At 48.5% G+C, this 20856-nt stretch overlaps 3 protein-coding genes and 1 long non-coding RNA gene across 5 annotated transcripts in view; 3 read left to right on the top strand and 1 right to left on the bottom strand.

The window, feature by feature from the left end:
• Window positions 1-426: 426 nt before the first annotated feature.
• Window positions 427-5398, top strand: RPL26L1 (ribosomal protein L26 like 1). The gene is made up of 4 exons (XM_071443589.1): window positions 427-548; window positions 1352-1524; window positions 2947-3087; window positions 5227-5398. Exons 2-4 carry the CDS (start codon window positions 1357-1359, stop codon window positions 5353-5355), a joined length of 438 nt encoding a protein of 145 aa, XP_071299690.1. The 5' UTR covers window positions 427-548; window positions 1352-1356; the 3' UTR covers window positions 5356-5398.
• A 1096-nt stretch (window positions 5399-6494) lies between these two features.
• Window positions 6495-16519, top strand: ATP6V0E1 (ATPase H+ transporting V0 subunit e1). The gene is made up of 4 exons (XM_071443591.1): window positions 6495-6652; window positions 8320-8367; window positions 13335-13461; window positions 16017-16519. The coding sequence occupies exons 1-3, from the start codon at window positions 6549-6551 to the stop codon at window positions 13426-13428; spliced, it is 246 nt and encodes an 81-aa protein (XP_071299692.1). The 5' UTR covers window positions 6495-6548; the 3' UTR covers window positions 13429-13461; window positions 16017-16519.
• LOC139597843 (uncharacterized) lies at window positions 10077-19038 on the bottom strand. Its single transcript, XR_011681704.1, has 2 exons — window positions 17843-19038; window positions 10077-13587 (listed from the first exon to the last, which is right to left on the bottom strand). It is a non-coding gene; the product is annotated as an uncharacterized lncRNA (long non-coding RNA).
• Window positions 19018-20856, top strand: part of CREBRF (CREB3 regulatory factor) — a 26638-nt gene continuing 24799 nt past the window's right edge. Inside the window, exon 1 of one of the 2 annotated variants that reach the window (XM_071443587.1) lies at window positions 19018-19167. The gene's annotated coding sequence lies outside the window, so the exon portion shown is untranslated. The remainder of the gene's footprint in view (window positions 19168-20856) is intronic. The other variant, XM_071443585.1, reaches the window with a different exon arrangement.

Genomic DNA, 20856 nt, shown 5'->3' with positions numbered 1-20856 from the left:
GTCACTGGTGTCCCTTGGGGCTGAGAGACATGGGTTCAGTGTCACTGGTGTCCCTTGGGGCACAGGGACATGGGATCAGTGTCACTGGTGTCCCCTGGGGCTGAGAGACATGGGATCAGTGTCACTGGTGTCCCTTGGGGCAGAGGCTGTGTCCTGGGTCTCGGTCTCACAGACATGTGCTCGGGTCTGTCCCTCCTCTGTCCCTGCTCTATCCCGGCCCTATCCCTGCTCTATCCTGAGTCTATCCCGAGTCTATCCCGTGTCTATCCCGTGTCTATCCCGTGTCTATCCCCGCTCTATCCCGAGTCTATCCTCGCTCTATCCCGAGTCTATCCCCGCTCTATCCCGTGTCTATCCCCGCTCTATCCCGGCCCTATCCCGGCTCTATCCCGTGTCTATCCCGGCTCTGTCCCGGCTCTGTCCTCGCTGCAGCGCTGCCCTCCGGCCGCCAGGGGGCGCGGCTCCGGGGCCGCGGCGGCGCAGGCGGAAGCGGAAGCAGAAGCGCCTCTGGCTCCTCTTCCGGGCGGGCGGCGCGGCGGCGGCAGCGGGTGAGACACCGGGAGCCGCCATCCGCGGCCATCGGGGGCATCTGCGGCCATCTCCGGGCGGCGGGGCCTCCACGGGGCAGCGGCGGGGATCGGGAAGGGGCTCGGGTGGTCGGGAGCCCGCTCGGGGCTGCGGGACAGGGAGAGCTCGGGTTCCGGGGGGAGCTCGGCCTCCTCCGGCTGCGCTTCCCTGGTGCATTACGGAGTTAGCGCAGCCCAGCCCGCATGGGAGGTGCCAGGGTGTGCACTCAGAAACTCGAGAGTTGAGCAAAACTAGCCTTTAATTTAATTTATCTTTGATTTAATTTATCCTTTGCTGTCAGTATCAATGGTGCCCTGACAGGCAGTCCTGTAGCGCAGTTGCTAAAGTTTAGGAAAGGCCGGAATTATCTTGGATTTGCAGATGTGTTACCTGCACGCTGTGGTGAGGAGCGTTACTGGAGGTGCTGGTGCGGGCCCAGAATACACATTTTTATAGATTGGTGTAAATCTGTACCAATCTATAAAAGATGAGCGGTGTGACTGCAGGGCAGCATCCAGCTGTCCTGAGCGCTGGGAACAGGGAGCTTTGCAAGAACGGTCTGATGTGCACGTGTGTCAGTCACAGGGACGCTGTCAGTCAGGGCAGGGGCTTCAATTTACTTGGAGTCCGGGATATCAGGGTTTGTTGATCAGTAGTGGCATTAAAAACAGTTGAAATTGATTTTTATGCAGCAGGAGACTCTGTGGGCCTGGGTGATAAAGTGTAATGTGCGTGCTGTGAGCACATCTCCAACTGCTGTGGGGTTTGTTTTTTTTTTGTGCAGCCAAAATGAAGTTCAACCCTTTTGTGACCTCGGACCGCAGCAAGAACCGCAAACGGCACTTCAATGCCCCCTCCCACATCCGCAGGAAAATCATGTCCTCGCCCCTGTCCAAGGAGCTGAGGCAGAAGTACAACGTGCGCTCCATGCCCATCCGCAAGGACGACGAGGTCCAGGTACTGCCCTGCCACACCTCAGCTTCTTCTGGGGGGTTTCAGGGCTGGGAAGGGGCTGAGGGAGCTGAGAAGGGGCTCAGCCTGGAGAAAAGGAGGCTCAGGGGGGCTCCTGTGGCTCTGCACAGCTCCTGACAGGAGGGGACAGCTGGGGGAACAGGGACAGGAGGAGAGGGAACGGCCTCAGGCTGGATCAGAGGAGGCTCAGGGTGGACACCAGCAGGAATTTCTCCATGGAAAGGGGGCTCAGGGCAGGCTCAGGGTGGACATCAGCAGGAATTTCTCCATGGAAAGGGGGCTCAGGCACTGGAACTGCCCAGGGAGGTTTGGAGAGCCCATCCCTGGAGGTGGCACTCAGTGCTCCAGGGACAAGGTGGGAATGGGGCATAATTTGGGTTTGATGATCTTGGAAGTGTTTTTCCAAGCCAGCTGATTCTGGGATTCTGTTTTCATGTGCAGCCTGTGGAAAAGGGAAGAATGAGACAAACTGATATTGGTGCTGGAGCTTTGCCTTCAGCATGGCAGAAATAATCTAAGTTAATCAAGTCACGACCTGGACTGCCAAGTGTTTCTTAAATTCATTTCATTTAAATTCATTTTAAATTCACTTCAGTGATAAGGATGATACAGGTGTGCTGGCAATTCTGCTGCACTTCAGCTACATGCACTGATCATTGTGCTGAACTGAAAACTTTCAACCATAAAGCACAAAGCAAAGAATTGTTTCTTTTTTGTAGGCTGTTTGCTGCCTGTGGTATTTAAAAGATTGGATCAGAAATGAGTCTCAGCTAAGTGGCTTTTTACATAAGCACAATGATAGGTGAAAAATTAGTGTAAAAACTGTTAAAAATTGAAATCTGGCTGCATAGCTGCAGAGTGTGGTGGTGTTCACAGGGGTCCCAGGATGAGGAAAGAGATGAGAATCTTGACTCCATGATTCAGAAGGCTGATTTATTATTTTATGAAATATATTAAAAGAATATTATATATTAAAACTACACTAAAGAATAAAAGAAGGGATTTTATCAGAAGGCTAGCAAGGAATAGACTGGACTGTGATTGGCCATTAATTAGAAACAACCACATGAGACCAATCCCAGATGCACCTGTTCCATTCCACAGCAGCAGATAATCAATGTTTACATTTCGTTCCTGAGGCCTCTCAGCTTCTTGGGAGAAAAGATCCTAACCAAAGGATTTTTCATAAAATATGTCTGCCAACAGAGCTCTCCCATTAGGGTTTACTGCAAAGAAAATGGGGGAGAAGCACAATCCTGCTCCGTTAAATGCTCTGTGTTAGTAATGCTGAAATTGTGGGGTCACTCATGAGTTTGTGGATCCTTGGATCCTGTGCAGCTCAGCTGGTTTGTGGGATGGGCTGGCTGTTGAGGGCTGCTCCTGGAGCTGTGTGTGTGCTGTGTGCAGGTGGTGAGGGGACACTACAAGGGCCAGCAGATCGGGAAGGTGGTGCAGGTGTACAGGAAGAAATACGTGATCTACATCGAGCGCGTGCAGCGCGAGAAGGCCAACGGCACCACCGTGCACGTGGGCATCCACCCCAGCAAGGTACGGCCACTGGGGCTGCTCTGGGACCCCTGGGACTTGGTACCAAGTGGGGGGAATGCCCCTGGAAGCTGCTCCATCTGCACATCCCCAGCCTGTGCTTGGAAGCTCAATCGTTGTTTAGTTTTGCTTTTGTTTTTTGCCTTTGCTTTCACCCCACTCTGATTCAGGGGAAAACTACAACTAAAAAAAAAAATTAAATGTTAGTTTTACTACTAATTCTCATGTGCAAACAACTCTCCTACCTCTGCAGTGTTATTTTAATAAGGTTTATACTATGACTATTTTAAATTTAACCATTTTCAAAAAATTGATTTAAGTCTGTTAATATAGTTTTAATAAGTGTAACATGCTGCACATCCCACTCTTAGCACTAAAATAAGAAAAAATCTCAGTCTTTGTTCCAGAACATACAAAAAAGTGCTTCTAGTAGGAATATATTAATCTGGGCATAGTTGTTACAAAATCTGTGAATGCAGAATGTTTGTCAGTATAAAAAGTAATCACTTGGTTTTGCTTCTGCCTCTTGCATGATGGTCAATGTCAGTGCAGGCTGGGATATAAACACAGGCTGGGGATTCTCAGATGGAGCAGCCCTGGAGAAGGATCTGGGGGTGCTGGTGGCCAAGAGCTGGACCTGGCCTGGCCCCCAGGAGCCCCCCATGCCCTGGGCTGGTCCCCATGGGCAGCAGGAAGGGGCTGGGATTGGGCCCCCTCAGGTGAGACCCCAGCCCAGGCAGGACCTGGAGCTGCTGGAGAGATCCAGAGGAGGCACCAGGGGATCAGAGGGATGGAGCTGGGAGAGCTGGGGTTGTTCACCTGGACAGGAGAAGCTTTGGGGTGACCTCGTTGTAGCCTCTCAGTGCCTGAAGGAGCCAACAAGATGAAGAATTTTACAAGGGCCTGGAGGGACAGGACACAGGGAATGGCTTCACACTGACAGAGCAGATTAAGGTGGGATTTTGGGAAAAAATCCTTCCCTGTGAGGGTGGGCAGGCCCTGGCACAGGTGCCCAGAGCAGCTGGGGCTGCCCCTGGATCCCTGGCAGTGCCCAAGGCCAGGCTGGATGGAGCTTGGAGCCACCTGGGACAGTGGAAGGTGTCCCTGCCATGGCAGGGGTGGCGCTGGATGAGCTTTAAGGTCCCTTCCCACTCAAACCATTGTGGGGTTCTGTGAATAACAAATGGAGATGTTGCCTCAAGGAAATGTTAGGGTGTCATGAGGAGAGATGTGAGTTGAAACCATGTTGGAGAGGCTTAAACAGATGCTCAGAATTGTGATTGCTCTTGCAGGCACTTGTGAACTGAATACTTCTGAACCTGGGTTTAGCCTGAGGTATTTAGAGCTGGTGAAAACCAGGCAAAGCCTGTTTAGATCATAACAGGAAACATTTCAAACTAAACACAAGAACTTGCCAAAACCTGGTTTGAAGCAGATGAATTCAGTCTGCTTCAGCCTTGCCACGTGGGCACAAAGATGGAAGTGTTGGTGGAAAAAATCCAGTTGTAACAGGTTTTCTGGTGTAATGGTTGGTGTGTTCAGCAGAGGGAGGGCAGAATTCTTCCAAAACATCACGACTTGTGTGCAGCAACAGCATCTAACTGACAAGGTGACATTGTGGTGGAGCCAGTGCTGAATAGCTGTGAGAGAAACAGAATTTTCTGCTGCTTCTTCACTCTGGGAAAATTTTCATTAATTGGGAACTAGACCTCAGTAAAGCTTTGCATAAAGATTCTGGTTATTAATGCAGAGAGCAGGGCAATGTTTTGTTACAGACTTGCAGTGTGAACAGTTTGTACCTCTCCTGAGCAAAGAGGTGGGAATTTACAACTGAGACCTAAATGCACAAGGAATTAAGGAGGAAATGTGCCTGTATGGCATTTCTAGGGTTTGATTGTTAGTTCTGTTTTCCAGGTAGTACTTTCAGTAACACCAACACATGAATTTCTTTGCCAGTTTGAGGAGGCAGGAGCAGGAATTGTTGGATAAATTCTTCCCTGGGGGGGTGATGAGGCACAGGGTGCCTGGAGAAGGAAGTGTCCAGGGCCAGCTCTGACTGCTGCCTGTGTGCTGGTGCAATCAGCTGTGTGCTCAGGTGGGTTTAGGATGGGCAGGGAGGCTGAAGTGCTGTGCTCTGTGCAGGTGGTGATCACCAGGCTAAAGCTGGACAAGGACCGCAAGAAGATCCTGGAGCGCAAAGCCAAGTCCCGCCAGGTTGGCAAGGAGAAGGGCAAGTACAAGGAGGAGACCATCGAGAAGATGCAGGAATAGCTGCCTTCCTGATTAAAACCATTAAAAAACTGCTAAAATTCAACCTGTTGTGTCTCTTCTGTCAAAAATCTTCATGTCCTGCTCAGCATTTAAATATTTCTGCTTGTCTTTTGACTTTGTAAAAAATACACTAAATTAAAAAGCTCTTTGTACCTTTTTTACTGTTAAGTAAAACAGTTTAGAAATGCTTCAACCGACCTGAAAGAGCAGTGAAGTCCTGAAGCATCCATCTCAACAGTCTTTGTATTTCTGTCTCTTCATTAGATGTGTCCATGGTTTTTTTAATATTAACATGTTCATTCTGTGAACTGTATATATAATTAATTCATGTCTTATTTTAATGAGGACAAAGGGGTTTATGAGCAGTGCTGATGAGGCAGAGCTGACTGGTTTGGAAGGGATGGGGTGAAGCAGTCTCAGCGCTGCTGGTGGTGCTGTTTTGGATGAATTTCCTGTGAGGGGAGATCTTTCCTGGCACTTTGTACCTCCATAATTGAGAGCTGCTTGTTGAAAACAGCCCTGCAGTTCAGTGAATTGACTGGCTCAGTGAATGGCCCTCTAATTGCTGCTGCAGAGGGACAGGAATTCATCTGCCTGAACAACAATGGATGCTGGCAATCGAGGAAAATTGTTTTAGAAGCCATTCACAGCCTGACACTGAGGCTGTGTTGGGTGGACTGGGGGTGGGTTTCTCTCATGAATGCTCAGGGGTTTTGTCCCTCTAGCTCGTGCCGCTTAACACAAAATTCCTCCCCTTGAGTGGGTGTTGGAGGAATTCTGTAAGGTTTGCTCATAACTGGGACCTTTCCAGGTACAGAGCTGCTCAGTGGGATCGTGTCCCAATTCCCTGAGAAGCTCAGAGCCGGCAGGAGCTTCGTGTCCGCTTACCGGGCAGCCTGTTTGGGATGGGGATCCCACGGCATTCCCGATCCCACCGCAGCTCCGATCCCATCCCGACCCTTGTCCCGTGACAGCCCCGATCCCATCGCGGTCCCGATCCCACCGCATTCCCGATCCCATCGCGGTCCCGATCCCACGGCATTCCCGATCCCGTTGCACGTGCCCCGCGCGCTCCCGCGGCCCCATGGCTCCTTCACCGCGCGCTCCCGCCGGCCGCGCTGACGTGGCGTGCTCTGATTGGCGGGCGCCGCTCGGGGCGTGGCGGGAGGCCCCGCTCTCCTCAGAGCGCGGCCATGGCGTACGGCGGCCTGGCGGTGCCCATCATCGTCATGAGCGTGTTCTGGGGGGTGGTCGGCGGCGTCCTGCCCTGGCTCGTACCCAAGGGGCCGAACCGCGGGTGAGTGACCGGGGGGCGGCGGGCACCGGGCACCTTCCCTTCCGTCCCCCGCGGCTGTTGGGGGAGGCCCCGGCGGAGGCGGCCCCGGAGCCCTGAAGCGCCCCGAGGTTGCCGGGCCCGGAACCGCCGCAGCCCCGCGGGCGCAGCGCTGGCGCAGCACGGACGGGCCCGGCTTGGCCGAGGGGCAGCGGAACAGCCGCCCCTGGGGCTGCCAGAGCCGGGCGCTGCCCCCGGGGCCCCTGGCGGGTTTGGGTTTCCCCTGAGGCCCTGGCACAGGGTGCCCAGAGCAGCTGTGGCTGCCCCTGGATCCCTGAAATCCCAGGTTGGACACTGGGGCTTGGAGCCACCTGGGATAATGAAAGGTGTCCCTGCCCATGGCAGGGGGTGGAACGAGATGAGCTTTAAGGTCTTTTCCAACCCAAACCATTCTGTGAAATCTCTGCAGGCAGAACGTCCTGTGTCAAGGTGGTTCATTGTCAGGCGGTATTTGAGCAACAACTTCCTCTTTCTTTCCTTACTTGACCTTTCCTAACTTACTCCACCGTCCTCTGGTTCCACACTGGGTGGGACTGGAAAGGCTGCAGAGGTGGATTTCTGGGTTAAATGTGTGCTGGTGCCCTTGTAGCTGAGGACAGCAGCTGGGCTTGTAAGCTGAGGTTTTTCCTGCAGTGGTTGTGGCTGCTCAGATTAAAAAGCAGACAAGTTTTTGTCTTTCTCTTTTCTCTAGGAGATAATGGCTTCTTAATCTCTCTTCCTCTCTCTGACACTCCCTCTACTCCACAGGTACCAACTGTCTTTTCTCTCAGTTCTTTATCTAAACCCTCAATATTCCTCAAGCTCTGATATTTCCTGCCTCACTTTCAAAGCTGATGTGTGGTTCATGCCTGGAAACATTCCTGTCCTCAGAAATACCTTGGAGAAATGGCTTCCAGGCATGGAAGTGTGGGAATTCTGTGCCTCACCAACAAAAGTTACTGACCTCCCATGAGGTGTTGTTACTCAGTTGGGGGAGGAAATACATAGATGGAAATGCCTTTTTATAATTTTGAAATAAAATAAACCACTTTGCCACCAAGTTCTATGAGCTGCAGAATATCTCATTTCCTCTCCTCCCATTTCAAATCCATCTGTGTGTGTATAGCTGCAGTTTTATCCTTTTCAATTTCAAGAGCTTGGTTCTTCCTTCTTTTCAGCTTTCCAGTGGTTTCTGACACAGCTGTATTTCACCAAGAAAAGAAAAATTTACATTACAGCATTGAGGTTTTGTTTTGTGTTCCTTTTGTAGAACCCTCAGTCATCATAGAAAATTAAAAGCGACAATTTGACACTAAAACTTTCTTTAAGTAGAATTCTGCAAATGGAGAAAGCATTTCTCGTGTGCATGCAGCCTCAGTGTTTCACTCATGTGAAGGACACTGCATCAGGTTTTGCTGCTGTTTGCAGTGATTTTGTGCAGTCCAGCTGTAGAGTGTTTGGCAGAGCTGTGTCAGTCCTGCAGATCTGAGCTCTGCAGTTCACTCAGCTGGAAGAAGCCAGAACATTCATGTTGAGTCATCTTTCATATGATCAAAGTTGAACTTGTCCTTGTTTGCTGTGGGTTTTTCCCTGTGGATCCTGTGGTCAGTCACAACACCACACCTGATCCCATTTCTCCTTCCTCTTGGCAGAGTTATCAACACCATGCTGGTGACCTGTGCTGTTTGCTGCTACCTGTTGTAAGTACAAACAACGTCCTGCCCACTCCTCTTGTAATCACAAGTTCCTTTTTTACAGCCTCAGAGCACTTAGAAGCTTTTTGAATGTGTCACAGAGATTTGGACCTGTTTTTTGACAGCTCTTGGAATTCTGAGTTCCAAAGACCTTCAGTGTGCTGAAGAAATTTTCCCATTGAAAATGCTGATTTAAAAGGAACCTAAATTCCTCCTCTGACACATGACTGTGAGCTGTCCTTGCATGGACATGCTGTTCCTCCTCTCCAGTTCCCTGCCTCATTTGTTCACAAGTATAATAATTTTAAGATTTTCCTGATTCTTAGGCTTTTTTTGCCTTTTCCCTTTCCACTTTATATTTATTTCTGAGGTAATACTAACTCAAACCCACTGAACAGTTTTGCTTTTAAATTCCTTGAATATATTCTCAAAATCTGGTAGAGTGGTGGGTGGAAAAGCTGCTGCATGGTGGGTTTTTTAGTGAGACTTTGATATAATAAGACAATTTCTCTTTAAATGCACAGTGTATTTTGAGGCTGCCTCCTTTCTGTAGGAGATTTAGTAGCAATTACAGAGTGACTTGTTGAGAGCTCTTCATATAATGTTTTTTATCAGGATTTAAGCCAGCTGTAGCTGGAGACTGCAAGACAAAGCTTGCTTGTGTTTTTCTCTCCCTCTTTTAAAGACTGTGGAGACTGATCTTGTAAAAAACTGCTGTGCAGAAATAACTTTGAAAGTATTTGTTATGGAGAGCAAAGTGGTAAAAGTCTGGTTTATCTTAAGGGTTAACTTGTTATAAAAATTATTATTTGGAGTTCCATTTGAACCTGAGTGGTATTTGTACTTTCTTGAACTATTTAGGCATGATTTATGCTATTCAAAGGAATTTCATATGAATATTTAGAGAAATGCATCTCAATCTTCCATGTTCCAGGAGAGGCCTGTTGGGTTAGACAGTGGCACAGCTTACACAGGTTGGTTTAGGTTAATAGTGTGATACTCAGGGTTAGTATCAGTTTATACTCTAGAAAATTTATTTCTATTCAGAGTATTTGATATGTGAACTCCTAAGAATTCACTCTTGCTCAACTGTAAAAGTCCAGCAAACTTGGCTCTGCTTTGTATGCACAGAAGTTTTTAAATTTAAGTTTTGCTGAGTGGATATAGAAATTTGAGAATTTGTGCAAGCAGCCTGAATTTGGGGTTGAAATTTGGGAATCTCAGTGCTCTGAAGGTCTCCTTGCCCTGCACATGAAGTTTGTAGCGGCTCAGTCTCATAACAGGTCCCAAATGTTTGGCTAAGAAAGAACAATTTTTTGATGATTTTTACTGGGTTGCTGCATTTATGTTACAGTTACTTGGGTGGTTTTTAATTAGGAGAAGGGTTGAGCTTTGTTTTGATTTTATTTCAAGTTCTCACTTGGCTTTTTTCTACAGAAATTTTGTCCCACTCTTGTAGAACCCTTGAGGTTTGGTGTCTCTGTTGTTTGAAGGAGAGTTTTCCTTGAAGTGGAGGCTATGTGGCATCTGCTGCATCCTCTGGATTGTGATGGGAAATGTGTTTGTTGTAGAATTTCTTAACTTTGGGCTCAATTCTGTGAACTCTTCAAATGTGCAGTGGTCTGTGACTTGTAGGTTTAGTTGGTTATTTTATCTAAACAGACCCATTATAAAGCCTACTGTTATTACCGTGTTTTATAAACTGCTCTTCTGTGTCCAGGGGTTCTTTGGTAATTTTGTGGGCTCTAACTTGTTTTCTGAAAGCCAAATTTCCTTTGGCTTTCTCCAGTTATACTTTGGGGGAAAAAAAAGCAGCAAAATCTTGGGATATTTTCAACCCTCTATAGTTGTACCCAACCACATAAATTGTATTTGTAGTGTCTGCTTGCCAGAATGCAACAAAAAGCAGATTTTTCTCATCCTGTTCCAAGACAGAACTTGCCTCATCACAGAGTCTTTCATTTTTTATTTGCTCATTTATTCTGTATAAAATTGTAGAACAGCTCTGTTTGGAAAGGACCTCAAAAGATCTGGTCCAACCTTTTCCCTCTGTTTTATTCAAACATATGGAACTTTATTGTTCTTGCATTCTTTTCCTTTTGGGGGAGGAGGCACTGAAAACATTTAAGACCTTCATTTTAGATGGCTAAAGAAAGAGATTAATTTTTCATACCAGCCTTGAAAGAAGCCCAAAGAATTGTTCCTGAGATTTCTTCATTAGATCTGTTAGGATTAAAACAATTTCTGCTGTCCCAGCTATTTTTGTGTCCTTAGCAGTGGCTGGTGCTGTTCTGTGCTCCTCTGTACAGCTGTTTAGTCTCTGCTAGATCTGCTTTTACACTCTTTGAGTTACCTTTCCAGTTGAAAGTAGGGAAAAAACAATTTCCTGTCTTCATTAACCACCACTTGATTGATAAATTGATTTTCACTGAAATTAATTTGAAGTCAGTACATTTCAACTTAAAGCTGTTTCTTCTGTATTTCGATTTAGCAGTGATAATTTTGAATAACCATCTTAATTACATGGGATCCATTTGGTTGTTCTGTGGAAGATATTTGCATCTAATTTGTGTACAGATCCTGTACCCAGCAGCCTTTTGAGGAATAAACCATTCTCAGGGACCTCATAAAATCTAAGGCAAAGTCCAAGGAGTTACTGCTGCAGAAATTAGAGGTTCCACCATATTGTGAGGTACTAAATCTATTTTGCTGTGCACAAAGCAGTTCCTGAACAGTGTCATCATGTCCTAACAGAGGACAGGGTGCTTGGAAAATTGTATTATTTGCTACTGATTCTAACAGGATTAAAATATGGATGCCCAAATTGACATTTAAACAGAGATAGCAGGACCTTCATTTGTAACACGAGCACAGACAGATGGCACTTGTGGTGGGAAGACCTTTTAAAAAATCTCTCTGGTACAACAGAAGGGACTTTAACTTCCTTGTCTGAGCTGGATAATTAACAGTAACTGTTCTAAGTGGGATCTGGTAGAATTTAAGGACCTGTGGGTGGCTCGAATGCCATACCTGCTTTTAGCAGCTCTGGAACATTGCACCTTGGATACAGAGGTTTGTTTTACTCTGAATGCTGCACTTTGTTGTGTGCTGGCACGCTGGATCCTTGCATAAAGCAGCATCACTTACCCAAACCATGGGAAAAGCTTTTTCATGCCTTACCTTGAATGCCAGGCCGTTCCTAACAAATGTTTTAAATTCCTCATCCCTCGCAGGGCAGGGGGAGGAGTGCACTGCTGCCCTAATGGCGCCCCGGCTCCCAGCTCGGGTACCCAGCACGGCCCCAGCAAATAAATGCCTTTTGAAACTTCCACGCTGCTTTTCCCTAAGCCTGCTCCCACAGGCTGAGCTTCTGAATGTGCTCCCAGCTCGTTTAATTCACAGTCCTGCTGGGCCTGAGCTCGGGAGGTGAGAGATTCGTGCCGGGAGTTCCTTCCTGCTCTGCGGTGACAAAAGGAATAATGTGCTTTAACAGGCTTTTAGTGTTCTACCCTCCTCCCACTTGTGTTACTGCAGGATGCTGGAGGCAGATGGCACAATGCTCTTTGGATCTGTCTGTTGGATCTGAAAAATTAACCCTCACTAAAGAAATCCCCTGATCATTTGAAGGGCTAATTTGCCCTTAAGTAGATTTAACATCATGGTCTCAAAATACATTGTTGTCACTGCTTTGGACAGCAAAGTAGAAACGTGTCAGCCTAAAGGTTTTTGGCTGCTCTCAGTGGTGCCTTGCTGATGTTTTAATTCCTTTGTAGAGCCTGCTACGTGTTCCAAGGCTTGTGTGGCTGATGGAGTGCTGCAGGCTCAGCTCCTTGTTTTAGCTGGAGTTCTACCCCCTGCAAAACTGAAAGGGGCATTGCAAAGAAATATTGGTAAATTGGAAGAGGATTGATGTGTTTCCTTGAGTCTGACCCACATCTTTGCCTTTGTGGCTGTTGCAGGCAGCCGACCTGCACTTGGTTTGCTGGTCAGAGCATCAAGGTTTGTGTGGAATTTTCCATGACTGCCTAAGCACTCTGATACATTTGTGGCAGCTCCCATTACAAAGCTGCTCTGCTTTTTCTCCTCCTTACAAAGCATTCTAGAAATAGCAGACAGATGAGCCAGTGTGTTCACTAAATGTGTTTATATAGTTAGTATTTAACATAGATTTAAATCCGTGGAAGCATCCATTGCTTTTTCTGATTCTTGTAACATTTACAAAGCAAATATATCTTTTAAGAGTGGAATATTTATTTCTGTTTAGCTTTCCTGGATATTTTCCACAAACTACATTCCTCTTGCTCTCAGTTCTGGCCATGGCTTCTGCAGTGTTAGTTTGTGCTCTGCTCCAGTGACAAGGCTGCTGTGCTGATATCTGGGGTTTGTGTCATATTGGGGTTGTTTTTGTGGGGTACTTTGTTGGTCTTTGTGTTCTTTTGTACCCTTTTGCTTCAGGTCCCTGTTTCTTGACCTCTGTGCCAGGTTTAAATTCACTTTTGTTAAGTCTCTGAAAAATATACCACATCTGCAAGGGCAGGTTGTTGTGCACTGAGAAGCAAATGAGAGAGAGGATGTTTCTCAGAGGTTGTTGTTTAAAGGATGCTTCAAAGGCACTGAAAAAAGCTCTTGTCTCTTTTATGTTTTCATCTTCTGAGCCCCCAAATTCCTGAGTTTCATGTGTCTCAAAACACTTTTCTGTCAAAGAGAGGTGTGAGGGCAATGCTAGCAGGTGATTTTGTGTTGCTTTCAGTTGAACAGGACAATCTGTTTCAGTTGCAGAATGATTTGGTGCCATAACTTCATTGCTGGTGGCTGGTCCTTGTGTTTGACCTTGAGTAGAATCTTTATTTGAACCTAGACCTTCCTAAAATAACCTTTTCTTCTCTGATAGTCCTGGTGTTTGGACAACCTTCCATTGTCACAAGCTGTCCTTTGGCTGATTTGTGTCTCTTGGTTGGGGGGTTCTCTTGCAGTTGGCTGATTGCAATTCTGGCTCAGCTCAACCCTCTCTTTGGGCCACAGTTAAGCAATGAAACAATCTGGTACCTCAGATACCACTGGCCTTGAGGATGTCTGTGCAGTGCTGCAGCTCATTGACAGGTGAGTATGAGCAGATTTATTGATGTATTTGGTGTGTTAAAGCTTCAGGAGAGATTGAATAGCAATGTGAGCAGTGTGCTCAGACCAGGGTAGCTCTTTGGTAGGAGGAATCTGTCTTTCTGTAGGCTGCAACAAAACATTTTGGATGTTAGTCTTGATTGGGTATGTGAAAAGCTTGAACTGAATTATTGACAGTCATTTTTCTTTCTATCCTGTCATACAGTGCTGTGTTCAGGGGTTTGTAAGGAGAACAAAACTTCCAAAAAAAGATACAATTGGACTAGGGTAACATAAGTGGATTTCCTAATCTTTACCAATTGTTAAACCTCTCCTCAAGCCTGCTACCATTTCATCTAAGACCTGTCCTGATTTCCAAGGCAACACAGCATTGCTCTCATTCATCTGGGAAGTTGGAATGGGAGCTGCCATTAGAATGTTCTTTATCTCCTGAGCTCACAGCTTGATGGTTTATTTTGTTTTTAATGACAGCCTGTGTGCAGCTTTAATCCCAGCTGAGCCTGGTGGTTGCTATCAGGGCAGTGCTGCTGGAATGTGGTTCTTGCAGTTCCTGGGCTCTTTGACAGGGCCAGCACAAATAAAGTCTTGTACCAGAAGTACCTTAATGCTGTTGGGCTTGTTCAGGAGGGCAGCATTTGGAATTGAAGGTTCAAATGAAGGAAATGTGGAAACAAGCAGCCATGATTATAGTTTTTAAGCTGGTAACTGAATAATTAAACACATTTTTTGTTTGTCCTTGTACAACACGGTCTCAGCTCAGTGCAGCAGGCAGTGACAGCTGATGTTATAGCTCTGTTACATGCTTTCTGTGAAGTGTCCTGCACATTTGCTCCCCAGTTTCATCCCAGTTTTGCTTCCTGTGAACTGGGATGTTGGCAGACTGGGCCTGTGTGTGTGTCTGCAGCTCCTTTTAAGCACCAAGCAGAAGCTGAAGGTAGACTTGGCCCTGCTTCAACGCCAGGCCTATAATTAGCTAAGTCAGTCAAGCAGAATTTCCTAGGAGCATTTTCACTGCTTGGGTGCTAACATATAATTAGTTAGCTAAAACAGAGAACAGTGTGTTTTGGTAATGGGCACAAAGATCCCTGAATCCCATAGGATGATTCAGTTGCCTGGGATCTGAAATTGGAGTTATCTGGACATAAAAATTGGGTTTCATGGTCTGTGTGTTGAAACCAGCAAGGAAAGGCAGGAGGTGAAACACAACCTCTGGACTTCTGCTAACAGAACCAGGCCCTTCCCCTCCATTCCAGTGAAGGATTTTCCAGAGAACTGGAATTAAATTTGTACCAAGGAGGAGAGGGACCTTGTGTGTTTGAAGCTGAGTGCAGAGTTTCTGAGGAGCTGTCATTTTTAAACTTATTAATGGAGCATTTCAGCCCTGCATAGCACATGCTGTTTTGTTACATGAAGGAGTTTGTTTTAACCTTCCATCTGATTTTATTGGCTTGGTTTTGGAATAAAATTAAGGTTGTTGTCTCTGAAAAGGAAAGGTTTAGAAAAGTAAAGCATTTAATAATCCTCAAATATCTGTTCTTTGTTGCTTGAAATGTGCTGTCCCAGGTCACAGCACTGCAGAGTTGTTTGAGTGCTGTTGCAGGGCTGAGGTGCTCCATGTCCTGTCCTTGCTCCTGTGGAGTTTATGCCTGGATAGGAGCTGTGAGTGAGATTCCATCTGATAAGAGCTGGGATATCTCTCTGACACTGCATGGATTCCCATCAGTGCAGCAACCAGTTATTTATGGGTTTTGAGCTGTGCTTTTCCAGCATTCAGGGGAGATGAACTATACTTGTTTCTGCCTCCTGTTCCTTTCAGTTGAGGTTTGGGTGGATTAGTATGGAAAATGCAAAGAAAATGAAGTGCTAACTCCCAAAGTGGAAAGATCCTTAAAAATAAAGATGATTAAAGCAAACCCATTCTACTTAACTGAGCAGCCTGAAAATGCTCCAGTGAGCTCCTCATGTTCTACTGAGGAACTCTGCAAATGCTGCCTTGATTGATCTGTGCCAAATTCCACAAGTTTGCTCTGTGTTTTCAGGCAGTCTCCCTCCCATCCAAGGGATGATTTTCTAGCAATTCCCTTGATACATCCCCAGGTTAATGGCTTGGATGGCAGCGTGCAAGAGCACACACAGCTCTGTAGCCATGGTAAATCCAGGCTGTGCACTCTTCCAAACTGTCACCCAACAGTGCCTTTTCTCCTTAGCTTGGTGAATTCACAGCCTGTGTTCTCAGAGCAGGAGCTGTCTTTGTGCAAGTGGAGAAGGGCTCTCATCCAGCTCACTGGGTGCTGTTACAGCAATGAAAACATTGGAGGGAAATAGTTGTTCTACCAGCTTATAATGTAACTAAAACTGCTTGCAGAAACTTCAGAAATCAAAGTGCCAAGAAAACATCCCCACAGATGAATTATCTCCAGTTCTTGACCATTGCTCAGTGCATTTGTGGAATGGAATTGGCTGTGCTTAACAGCCAGGCCTACAATTAGCAAACTGTCTCCATGGAAGGAATAATGAAGGTGCCTCTTGCTTTGCAGGTGCAGAAGAGATGAAAACTCCAGTGACCCAAAGGTGCCCTTTCTGTAGCTGGTTGGATACGAAGCCTGCAGTAATGCCTTAACCTTTCTCATGTTCTTCAAGTGGCTTCTTCAAAGTCTTGTGGTTTTTCTACTATTCCATTTAACAGAGTGCCTAATGCAATTCATACTCCTCTTTGGTACTGTCAATTTTGACTGTTAACTCCAAATGTGATGAAAATTTCTATTTTTTACGGGTCATGGAATCACATTTCCTATTCCCTTTATCTGTAATAACTCTTTATATTTGCAGGTCTTAGCTTGTCTGTCATTGTCCTGTTCAGCCCTGTTCTGTTTGCACTGGACAAAAATGTGTGCAATAAACTGTATGAGGAGAGGAGAGAGAGTGGTACCATGTGCTGATGGCAATTTTTTTTTTTTTCCAAATTAATTGTATTCTTGAGAAATCTGGCCTTAAATTTCTCATGCCTGGAAATAAAACTAATCCTCTGCTTGATACAAAACGTTCTCGTGCCATGTTTAACTGTTATTTGTCTATGGGTTTAATTGGATACTTGGAGTTGAGCTGAGGATATGTAGATGATGTGGATAAATTGTAATGAAGTTAAATAGTAGGAATAGATGGGGGATTGTTGCCTGTATTGAGACCTCTGGGGTAGATCTATAATAGGATTAAACTTGCAATTTAAAATTGCTGAAAGGTGCAGGAATAAGCAAATGCTTGGCTTGAGAGCCTCTTTTCCAGGAACTTCCCATTGTCTGAGTAGCAAAGGTAGCATGGTTAATTTGGATGAAACCTTCCCTGTGATTTTGACAGGAGGCTGATTCAATCCCTAGCACCTTTGGAGGATATTATAGGAGCAAATGGATTGAATTGAACAGGAAACATTGCAGTTGCTTTGTACTGACCTGACCCTTCATGTGGATTGCAGACCTGGCAAAGCACATGGCAATGTAAGCAAGAGGTTCCTGAGGCTCCTCAGTGTCAGCTGAGTCCGTGGCACTGGGATGGATCTGCTCACTTGTTTGCTGAGGAGCAGCTTCCAAGGGTATAAATTCTGCTCCCTGAATGCTTCCTTACCTCATGCCCAGAGAAATTACAATTATTCCCTTTATTGTTATGCACAAGGACATAAGGGAATGGTTAATATTTTATTTGCTTTTCCCTCTTGGATAGCACCATTAACTGTTCAGTGGGACAGCACTCATTACTACACAGGAAATTCCAAGATCCTGACATGTAACTTGCAGTGATCCAAAACTGGACAGTGTGAATTGCAAAAGAAGGAAGAACGTGCCCGTTATTACAAATAAACATAGCAGCTCTTGGGACTGGAATAGTGGATTTTTTTTGTCATGTCACCTTCTAAGAGCTGTATTTTATCATGCAATATGTTGTACACTGTCATGTTACACAGTCTGTACCAAATAATTCCTAGGAAAATTGAAACCAAGTGATCATATAAAAACTTAAAGTTGTTGTTTGATTTTTGAAGTGAGTGGAGAATAAAATATGTTGTCATTGTTCGAGAGGAGGGACAGAAATACTCCAAGATATCGTTGACACATTTGAGATTTTGAAATATGTTGATCTGCTTGTCATATTTAGCCTGAAGTGAAATACCCCAAGAGAAAACACTCAGTGACAAACAGTGCTGTTTATTGTGTTACCACTGTCTTTAACAAGCTTTCTATTTTAGGTTCTAAGCTATCACTTGCTCTAGAAGAGAGAAGTAAAAGAGTTCCTATGGGTGTCTCACTGGTGCTGAATTGAATGGAAAGAGCTATTCTAAGCCAGGACAAAGAAGCCATAGAGCAATTCTCACCTAGATGCTTCCCAGAAAGGCATTCCCCAGATTTTCCAGAGTGGTTAACATTTCCTCTGAAGCAGGTGCCAGGTGGTAGATGACTGAAGAAGTGAAAGAATAATGTTTTGTGTGTGTTCTGCTGGATGTTGTTGCATGGTGGTTGGGGAATCTTCTTCTCCTTGTGTGCCAGGAATTAACACTGCTTGGGATAATTTCCTTTTTTTTGCATGACTGCAGGAAATGAGAACAAAGAGGTTCAGCCACTGCTGCTGAACAAACAATGCAGGTACCAGAGCATTTATCACTCATCCCTCTGTTGTCTGACAGCAGAAGAGAACACAGATTGTTCAAGTGTAAAAGAAAGAAGTTTGTGCTTGAAATGGAAAACCTTTGCCTGTGTTGAAGGATACTTGGGTAAAAAATGAGGAAGGTGAAGGAAGCTGACTCCACAGTCAAGTTGTGAAGACTTCTAAGTCATAAACTCTGGCAATGTATAGAGTGCGAATTCAGGTCAGGGTCATTTCAAATGCTTGTAACTGCTTTTGTTCATATGGTTTAGGAAATGCAAATATCTGCATCTCTGCCCCTCACAAGAAATCGTTCTGCAGACTGTACAGAAGTTTACTTTTCCTCTAGTGGAAGTCATGGAAGCATTTTACTCCTGTGAAGGGCTGAGTTATCAGAGGTGGGTGGCTGCTTCCTTGTTTCCAGAATTAAATGTCATGGACTCCGTGGGGCAAAAATAGAATAAATGGGGTGAAATAACAAAAACTTCTTTAAAGAATAGAAGACATTCTTTACAAATAGCAAGATAAAAACGAGTTACTCTATTTTTATTATACTTATTACTAATAATTTCTCCAGTTGTGTCTGAAGCAGTCCATGCCAGCCACCTGACACTGTGAAAGGTGGTTGTGCATGTAGCAGAAGACAGTAGGACAAATTACAGAGCTGCGGGTAGGACACGGACGGATGAAGGAGGAGTAAGTGCGAGAGCGGGCCCAGAGCAGCAGGACCGGGCTGTGGGACGGGAGTCCCGCACAGCCTCAGCAGCCGCGGCCGCGCCTCGGCTCCGCCGCGCTCTGCCCGCGGGCACCCGCCTCCCCGCCTTAAATAGCCCCCGCGCGCCGCTCCGCCGCCACGTGACAGTCACAGCCCCCTGCTATTGGACGGCGCAGCCCCCTTCCCCCCGCCCCTCGCGCGCGCCCGCCCCCTCGGGCCACGTGAGGGTCGAGTCACGCGATTTCCGGGAACCCGTCAGGAAGGGACATAAACAAACAAACCCGGGGCCGCATGGAGGGGCCGGGCCGGGCCGCGCGGGGCTGCGGCCCCCGCTGAGCACCGTGAGTCAGGGGCTCGGGGCGACCGCGGGGCTCCGGGGGGCTGCGCGGCACTGAGGGCGCCGGGGGTCGGGGGGCCCGGGTGGTCCGGCGGGAGGAGGCGGTGCCGCTGGGCAGGGAGCTGCAGGGAGGGAGGGAGAGCGGGACGGAGGTGTCTGCCCGGCTGCCAGGGACAGCGGGATGGGGATGGTGCCAGCGGCCCCTCTGCTCCGCTCGCCCGCCGGGGGGGTGTGGCTGCTGGGGCCGCGGGAGAGCGGCGGTGCGCGGGGGGTGTCCGGTCCCGGAGCGGGGCTCTGGGGCCCGGAGCTGGGCTGGGGACGGTGAGAAGGGGCTGCGGGGACGGGGCGTGGGCTCCGCGGGGAGTTGTCGGCGTTGTCCCCTCCAGCCTCCGCCCGGCAGGAGCGGCCCGTGCCTTTACAAGGAAAGCGAGTCTTGTAGCGAGCGCCGGGGAGAGGAAAGCGCCGTCCTGCCGGGGGAGCTCGGCCGCTCTGGGCGTTCGGGCGGAGGGACTGCCTGGGAGGGGAGAGAAGGGTTCGGCAGCTCCTGCACTCCTGCCTTTTGGGCTTGTAGTCGCCTCCTCCGTTTGCGACCTGTTTGAATGCCCGGGACGGCCGGGGGTGACCCGTGGCCGTGCGGGGTCTCTGTGCTCGGGTGTGTTGGTGCCCGACGCACGGCTCCGCTGATAAGGCTGCGGAGCAGAGCTGGCGGAGAGGGCTCACCGCTCTGCGAGTGCGGGGCAGGGCAGGACGGCACCGTCCTCGCTCCGGCGCGGTGTTTATGTAATGCCAGAGCGGCAGGACAGCTGATCGCTGCGAGCCGCGGCCTCGGGACGGGGCTTCTCCCGGGCAGCGCGGGTGCGCTCCGGCTGCCCGCAGCCCTGGCGGGGGTCGCCGGGCGGGGGCCGCCCCCCGCGGGACGCGGCTCCCTGGGCGGTGTGTCCGGCGCGGGGGGGCCGGGGCCGGCCGGGCGGGTGCCCGGAGCGGCGGGCGCGGCTCGGGGGTCGCGGGGCAGCGGCCGGGGCGGCGGGAGGGGGTTTGTTTACATGTCGCCTCACCCTAGCTTGAAAGGGCCGCTGGGCGGGTGAGCGATGGGCTCGTCGGCCAATGGGATGAGGCGCGGCGGGGCAGCCAGCCAATGAGCGGGCGCGGAGGGCGGGGCGGCGGCGGCCGGGGTAGGCTGCGCTGGGCGGCGGGGCGGCCATGTTGGCCGGAGGTGTGTTAGTGGGTCAGGGCCGGGCCGGGGGACGCGGCGGGGACGCGGGCACCGCGCGGGGCCGTGGCCGCGGGGCCGCCCGCCGCGCCCGTCCCTCCGCAGCGCTTTGCCTCAGGGGGGCTGTCCCACCTGGGCGTCGGGACCGGCCCGGGGCGGTGCCCGCGCACAGGGGGTCCCGTTCCCCGCGCTCAGGGGACGTCGGGGCGCGTTCCCGTCTCCCGCTCCCGGCCCGTCCCCGCACATCTGGGTTATGAAGCATCCGCGAATTCCCCGCACCGCCTCAGGAGCCGCCCTCGGCTCTCAGTGTGTCCCCACACGGGTGTCGGACACCTCTCCGTGTGTGCTCTAAGCTCACGCCGGTTCCTAGCCAGGAACACCTTGATTAAAGCCCCTTGTGCCAGCGAGGACTCAAATCTTAATTATTTACCTTTATTATTTACCTTTGTCCCCAGGGTCCCCACCCTGGGCGTCGTTCCCCAC

This window comes from Agelaius tricolor, unplaced genomic scaffold (genome assembly GCF_023055355.1).
Source record: "Agelaius tricolor isolate 1412-34295 unplaced genomic scaffold, bAgeTri1.0.p SCAF_18, whole genome shotgun sequence".
Classification (NCBI taxonomy): Eukaryota; Metazoa; Chordata; class Aves; order Passeriformes; family Icteridae; genus Agelaius; species Agelaius tricolor.
The sequence above is the reverse complement of the archived record's forward strand: the minus strand, read 5'-3'. Positions and strand labels throughout refer to the sequence as shown.

What these genes read in the sequence shown, in the direction of transcription:
- RPL26L1 (XM_071443589.1), top strand. Translation starts at nt 1,357, where the DNA reads ATGAAGTTCAACCCTTTTGTGACCTCGGACCGCAGCAAGAACCGCAAA. An exon ending in GCAAGGACGACGAGGTCCAG is followed by an intron (nt 1,525 to 2,946) that starts GTACTGCCCTGC and finishes TGCTGTGTGCAG; the next exon opens with GTGGTGAGGGGACACTACAA. An exon ending in TGGGCATCCACCCCAGCAAG is followed by an intron (nt 3,088 to 5,226) that starts GTACGGCCACTG and finishes TGCTCTGTGCAG; the next exon opens with GTGGTGATCACCAGGCTAAA.
- ATP6V0E1 (XM_071443591.1), top strand. Translation starts at nt 6,549, where the DNA reads ATGGCGTACGGCGGCCTGGCGGTGCCCATCATCGTCATGAGCGTGTTC. An exon ending in CCCAAGGGGCCGAACCGCGG is followed by an intron (nt 6,653 to 8,319) that starts GTGAGTGACCGG and finishes TCCTCTTGGCAG; the next exon opens with AGTTATCAACACCATGCTGG. An exon ending in GCTGTTTGCTGCTACCTGTT is followed by an intron (nt 8,368 to 13,334) that starts GTAAGTACAAAC and finishes GTTCTCTTGCAG; the next exon opens with TTGGCTGATTGCAATTCTGG.